Here is a 7,118-nt window from a genome sequence, read left to right on the forward strand (position 1 = left end):
CTACACATATATCCTTGGGATTTGTCTCCAAGCAGTTATTCAATGAAACAGTGAGGTCAAGTCAGATGAGAAGATTACCAATCGCTCCATCTCCTGCTCCCTGAGTCTCTCCTCCCTCTGTCGCCGGTGATAATCCATCAGGTCATCTCGTCCTGAAATGGAGCTAATGCTGCTTTTCCGTTCCCGAAGGACAGGCTGGGGGGTTCCTGAGGCCTGTCTGAGGCTGTCCAGATCTGCATCATCAAACTCAACAGACCCACATGAGAAGTTCCTCCTGGCCACAAACGCTCTGTCAAGCTCTCCGGGAGGGAATGAATGACCTGGGCTGGTCCCAAAGTAGGAAGCCCTATCAAGGTCATCAGAGGTACAGGAGGAGGTGGAGGCCAGAAGCATCTTCCGAGCCACTCGAGGACTGGCAGGGACGCTGAGGGTGGAACTCACATAAGGATTGCCCTCAGAGGCAGAGGTTTTATAGGGTAAAGCTCCTGAGCTCAAAGAAGAAAAATTCAGGTAATTGTCATTGTCTGTGATGCTATGAGGTAGATCCTTTTCCCCCAGTTTCGTTCGTTTGTAATTGCCCAGAGAGCTTCTTGGAGGCAAACTGAGAGGTGCCAGCTGATTCTCTGTGGCTCTGTGCAACCTGGGGAGAGATCGGCTATAGGCGCCCATGTGACTCAGGCTGCTGCTTGAGTACTTCCTAGTTCTTAAACTGATGTTTTCAGATGCCAGATCCTTGTGTCTGGTCAGCTTGGGCTGAAGTGTCAGGTTGTCCTGGATGCTTATTTTCCTGGCTTGCTTTGGGCTTGAAGGCATGCTGGCTGCCCCTGACCTACCGACGGGCAAGGAGCCAGTATCACTCAGGGAACTTCCATTCCACATGGTCAGGAGTGAGCCAGATGCTTTTCGGCCTTCCAGCCCTCCGAGAAAGTAGACGTTGTCATGGGATTTATTCCTTGAGCTATATTTGGAATAGGGAGGCTTCTCTGAAAGCCTCAAGGACCTTTCAGTGTCCCGGCCTGTAAAATGATCAAAGTCTGCTCTCCCAAGTGGATATCCACTAAGGGAGGGTGAAGTGCTGCGTAAAGGGGTGGGAGGTTTCACAGAAATATTTTTGTCATTTCCATCGCAAGAGAACTGCTTGGTTCCCTGGATTTTGGCCAGGGAGGGGCTACTTCTGACACTGGTTCCCAAAGGAGAAGGGCTTCTTTTAGCAGGCACAGGTTGTGAGAGGGTTAAATAGGAACCAGAATAGTCTCCATTGGTTTTAAATCTCAGACTGGAAGAATATTTCTTCGGGCTCAGACTCTCCATCATGTTTTGGGAATCGTCTTCGAGGAAATTCGCCACAAAGCCCACCTCTAAGCTACCATTCTGTAAATCCAGCTGCTTTTGCATGTGGCTCTGCTCTGCCATAATCTTGTTGGAATCTGTAAAGGTAAAAAAAAGAGAAAGCTTTACTTAACAAAGAAGATTTAAAAAGACAAACCACATTTTTCAGCCTACATCAGTACAAATAGGTTTGCAGTACAATCTGTTGTAATTAAAAAACACAAACGCTGTTTTAGTAATAAATCTAGAAAAGCTGTCCTGCAAAATGAAGATGAATAAAGACCACTGATCTGGGATGTTTCTTGTACAAAAGAAAAATAACTCAAGAGGACATCAATGAAATTTGAGAGGAACAAATCCCTAACCAAGTACAAGTGCAAGATGAGGTTGGTACCTAAAAAAGACAATGTCCCTTTAGTTTTCTAGTCCCTGGAGGACAACGTGCTTCCTGAGTACCTAGCAAACACCCAAAGGGATGCTGCAGTGGGCCTTCCTTTAGATGTCTCTGCAAGAATCATTAACCGCTCAGAAGTTAAGTCCTGAGGAAACTAAATTCACATTCTGGCAGAGAAAGAAAATTTTGTGTTAGACACTGATCAATAACGTGAGGGTTAGAAGATGATTCTTTAAAGGGGAACTATGAGAGTTGTCTTCTCAACAAAAAGACTTAATAAAGCTCCCACATCCATCAGAGAAAGGTAGGTAATAGCAGAGGAAGGAGTGTTCCCCATATTCCTGACATATCAGGGTCAGGGTGGAGTATTTAAAAACCTGAAACTGAAGTATCCTTCAAGTTCCCAGGCATCCCAGAGGCACCATGATCATCCGCGTGATCTAACTCTCTCCTCTCATGGAAACACCTTTCTCCTTTTGCACCCATCCAAACCCACCCATTCTTCGAGGATCAGATTAGGATTCTATTTTCCAAGATGAAAAGAAAATTTTTTTAATGGATGTACCCATAAGAATATGTTTTGGACCCTAGTTTGAACAATATTAACTTAAGAAACTGCAGTTTTAGTCTATGAAAATGTCTTTTTAATCACAAATTATCACTGTAAATGTGAAGCCTTATATTTCAAACTGATAAAAATATTTTCTTTAAGTTAACATCAAAGTGAAAACACAATGTAAACATAAATTTGAACTCAGGTACTGCTAAGACAGTCCTCCAACTCCTTAGGCACCTCAAAAACTGGTTACTGCATCTCTGCACTATATATAAACAGTATTACTTATGGTTAGCAATCAATATCATAACGTGTGATCAAGACACAAGTTTAAGGCAGAGGGTTTTCTAGTATTTCTATCGTATCTCCAGCCCCTCCTGACTCCCATCGCCCCACAGGTGAGACACTCAATGGATGCAAGTTTTCAATGCCCATCACAGCCTTCCCCACTCCCTCCCAGCCACAGATGGAGGATCTTCACCTTGCTTGCTCAGCCTCAGAGATTTCCTGGGCAAATGCAGGCAGCCCAATAAGGAACTACTTCTTACCCAGAGAGTGGGGCAAAGAAACAGTTTGGCTGCTTAAATTCTAGAGATGGGCTGAGTCCTCATACCCCTCAAAGCTGCAGCTTCCCACAGGAAGCTCTGCCTTGGGTACCTTATCCTTCAACCCAAAGCCCTACCCTGATGGATAAAAGCATGATTGTCTTTTGAAGTGGACCTCAAAAAAATTTTTGAGATTCTCCTTTAGAATTGCCTCCTAGCTGGGATCTGGCCCTGCCATCTGGCTCTTGCCAGGTCTTTCATTCCTCGGGGACAGTGCCATCTCTGCATCCAAGACAAATGTCCCTCTCAGCAATTGTCTACCACTACCAATTCTGACCTTGAAAGCAACACCAGTCTGGTTTGAGCTATATCTCACCATGCCCCCTTGGAAGACTGAAACCACGATGACCTCTAGTCTTGGTTCCTTCTCTTCCTGACTAACTTTATCACATGTTGGTTTGCTATGTTGAAATTCCAGCAAACCTTGGTCAATTCCCTCAAGTTAAATATTTTTGAATTGAGGAGACAAGGAAGTAGGTGGATCCTGAGAACATTACCATGTTATTTATTAAAGGGGAAAAAACACCTTAATGGCCCCCAAAATAGGGAGAAAATCAAAAGCTATAGCATATCATATGAGTGAATATTAAACCATTTAAAATCTTATTTCAAGGTATGTTTATAGCATTAAAAATACATTAATATAATGTTAAGTAAATTTTAAAAACCACACATACAATGAGTGCAGTCTTATATATACACCCACCTATACACATGGATTTCACATAGATGTTCAAGCCAAAATCTGGGGAATCATCACTGATCTCCTCTATCACTATATCCTCTATCTTCTACCATCTCTATCACTTCTCTATTCCCTCCTTCCTCATTTTATCCATCAACAAATCTTATCAATATTGTCCTTAATCGATAGTCTCAATCTGATCATTTCTTGATATTTCCACTGTTACCCCTCATTACAAGCCAATAGCTTCTCTTCCCTTGTCTATATGCTTATTCTATAACAAGAACAATGGAATAAAAGAAATCACACCAGTGATTTTTAATTCACCTTTCTCAAACTAGTTTGTATTTTCCATATTTTATACAATGTGTTTGGGTTACCTTAACAATGAAGAAAAAAATTAGTGTAAAATATTAGCATACAATCTGCAGCAATACTTCATTTTTAAGTTGATTAAACTCTCATTTTTCCTAAGCTCTTGCCCAATTTTTGATCCAGATATTAACTCTTCCGAAAAAGGTTACTTTAAAGAACTTCTTCATCAGACTGAATATGTAAATATTTGAAGATTTCAACATGTTTTCCAAATCTTCTAAATGACTCAGGCAAAAATGACAATTAGGCAAATTTCCCCTTTCCATACTCTATGCCTCTGAAAAACTGCAAAATCAAACATAACACCTTCCCTAATATGAATAAAGTGAACAGAGTGGTTACAAAAAAAGTCTCCAGATGTTTGCTGAATATGGCTTAGATAATATATTTAGTATGCTCATTTTTTAATGTATTTATTAGATTATTTCATTACTTGGAGTGATTCTGCTTATTGTACAGAAAAAAATTAAAATCCTAACAGGTAGTTTTAGGTACCTCATTCATTAACTAGGTATTAAGTGCCTACCATGTATCAGATTTTGGCTTAACAGGAACTAGTGTTGCTCACTATTATTACTGTTCTCTCCTTTCAGAAACAAAGCAGTGCTGTTCTTCCTCATTCCCATGACATTAGGTGTGGCTATGTCCCTTGCTTTGATCAATGAAATAGGAGAGAAAGTGACGTGTCAGTTCCAAGCTGAACTATCAAGAGCTGGAGCATGATTCACTGTTTCCATCCCCTGCTAAGATGACTCACTTGCATCCAAGTCTGTAGAGGCTTCCTTAGCCTACCTCCCTCAGTGAGGACAATAGAGAGCAGGGTCTTTGCCAATCCAAGATTGTCTTAAGCCACTGAGATTTGGGAGTTGTGTGTTACTATGAAGGTGTTCATCTTCATTAAGTGCCTACTATAAACCAGGCTTTAACCTAGGCCCTGGAAAATATGTGGTCAAAGAAACCATTTCCTGCCTTTACATAGCTTACAGTCCAAAGGGGAAAACACACATATGAATAAATGCTATATGGTGTGATGCATGCCTTAATAGAGGATTGATTGACAGATCGGTAAAGGAGCATGGAGAGGGGCTAAACCAGTGAGACTGGTAGTCTGGGGAAGTTATCATAGAAAGAAATGACAATGGAGTTAAGTCCTATTGAAGAAAGGGAATCTGATGGGTATTATCCAATGGTAGCATAAAGCCACCTCCACACCTAAAATTTTGTGGTTTTAAAAATATAAACAAAATCTCAAGCCCATCTGAGGTCAGCCCATCTGAGACTACTGGTACATCCAGCAAACATCCTGTCTCTGACAGAATTAATAACAAAAATTGTGTAGGAAAAAAGCAACAGTTATTTTCTATAACTATGTATTTCTCTCTCATAGTTCTCTAAATCTTTTCCCATCTCCACCACCATGTAAGATATGCTCTCTGGGGTCCAAGTTTATGCCTATCTTAAGTGTGGTTTAAATCGGACAGCAATCCTCCAACCATTTAGGATATTTTAGATAAGGATACAAAGGGAAATCCATAAGTAAGATGTTAGAATAACAAGAATGAAAGCCAGTTAGTGGGGAAGACTTTGGTTATAAAGTAGTGCATACAAAATAGAAAACAGAGCTAAGATAGTGCAGAGTTAGCCATCCAGAAAGCAAGGCAGAGCAGATGCTGTTAAATGGAAGTCAGAAGCTAAGCACTGAGCCCAAACTCTGCATTTTCAATATTTGCTCTAACGGTACAGAATTGAGGGTTTATGTCAAAAAGGATACTTAAAAGTTTAATTTTTGACTCAGCAGCATAGGACATTAATGTCATTTTAGATGATAAAATGTATTAATGTATTTCAACCGGTTTGCAGTTGCAAATGCTACTTAATCACCCAAACAAAATATTACCAAATACCGTTCCCTCTTCCAACAAAACTACATAGTATCAAACTACTATAGGGTATTCTTACTACCCTACAGGGTGGCAACACTTGGTCCCTCTCTCCTCCTCACATACACTTTTTTCTTTTAATCAAAAAATTTAATTATTGGGAATTCCCTGGGGGTCCAGTAGTTAGGACTCCATGCTTCCACTACAGGGGGCACAGGTTTGATCCCTGGTCAGGGAACTAAGATCCCGTATGCCTCGCAGCTCAGCCAAAACCCGCCACCACCAAAAAATGTAATTATTGATGCAGTTTAGTTGGCCAAACAAAATACAACACCAAAATATTCCACAGTAGTGCTAGCTGAAAGATCAGCTTTACAGTCTCTAGGGAAGAGACAAGCAGGACATTTGCAAATAATAAACCACATCTGAGAAACAGCCATGCAACATTTCTCCACCACACATATTGCAGAAGAAAGCTACAGATGATCTGGATGGAAGAACATTCCAGAGAATATTTTAAGATATTCATGTCTGATACCTCGGCTTTTCAGTTCACACTTATTGGGTCTGTTAAGGATGTGTAAAAAGTTGTACACTTAAAGATTTATCATCAAGTATAAACATGTAATTCACTCATTTTCCTGAAGCTGAGTTTACAGGTCATAGCTGAGTACATACGTATGTATACTTGTGTCAATTTGAGATGTCTTAATCCCATATATCATTCAACTCAAAAGGTGGAGAATCACACAGGTGGTCTTTCTGATCCTAGGAGTGACAATAATGGTTCATGATACTTCTCTCTCCTTCCCCAGTTCCAGGGTGTTCTTTTCAGTGCGGGTGAGATCACACAAGTGGAGGCCCAGAGGTGGGAAAAGCATAGGGAAATGTAGAACAGGAAGCAGTAATGTACTCTGAATGAGGATGAGAGCGAAGGCAAGGAGAGTAGAGGCAGGAGGGCAGAGGATACAATGGGAGAGACTGGGTTTAATTCCCCAGCAGTGAGGGAGACAGCAACGGATGGAGCCCAGCAGACAATGTATTAGAGACTGCAGCTGCGGTTAGGAAAAGAAAGCAGAGGAAGAACTAGGGCTGTGGGAGGTGAAAGGGCACACTGCAGGAGGTGTTGTCAAAGTGACACACAAGAGGGAGGGCAGCCGGAGAGAGCTCTGTGTTAACACGTGTAAGAAAGGTGAGGAGAAATGTCTATTTAGGTCTGCCCATTTTTGGATTGGGTTGTTTGTTTTTTTGATATTGAGCTGCATGAGCTGCTTGTAAATTTTGGAGATTAATC

At 41.1% G+C, this 7,118-nt stretch overlaps 1 protein-coding gene across 16 annotated transcripts in view; it reads right to left on the minus strand.

Moving 5' to 3' along the window:
- The window catches only part of PHLDB2 (pleckstrin homology like domain family B member 2), a 129,144-nt gene that overhangs the window by 101,194 nt on the left and 20,832 nt on the right, over nucleotides 1–7,118 (minus strand). For all 16 annotated transcript variants that reach the window (XM_055085612.1, XM_055085611.1, XM_055085606.1 and 13 more), the window contains exon 2: nucleotides 79–1,427. In XM_055085612.1, coding sequence (XP_054941587.1) covers nucleotides 79–1,413 — 1,335 coding nt within the window. In that variant the 5' untranslated portion in view covers nucleotides 1,414–1,427. The remainder of the gene's footprint in view (nucleotides 1–78; nucleotides 1,428–7,118) is intronic.

This window comes from Physeter macrocephalus, chromosome 1, assembly GCF_002837175.3.
Source record: "Physeter macrocephalus isolate SW-GA chromosome 1, ASM283717v5, whole genome shotgun sequence".
NCBI classification, from domain to species: domain Eukaryota; kingdom Metazoa; phylum Chordata; class Mammalia; order Artiodactyla; family Physeteridae; genus Physeter; species Physeter macrocephalus.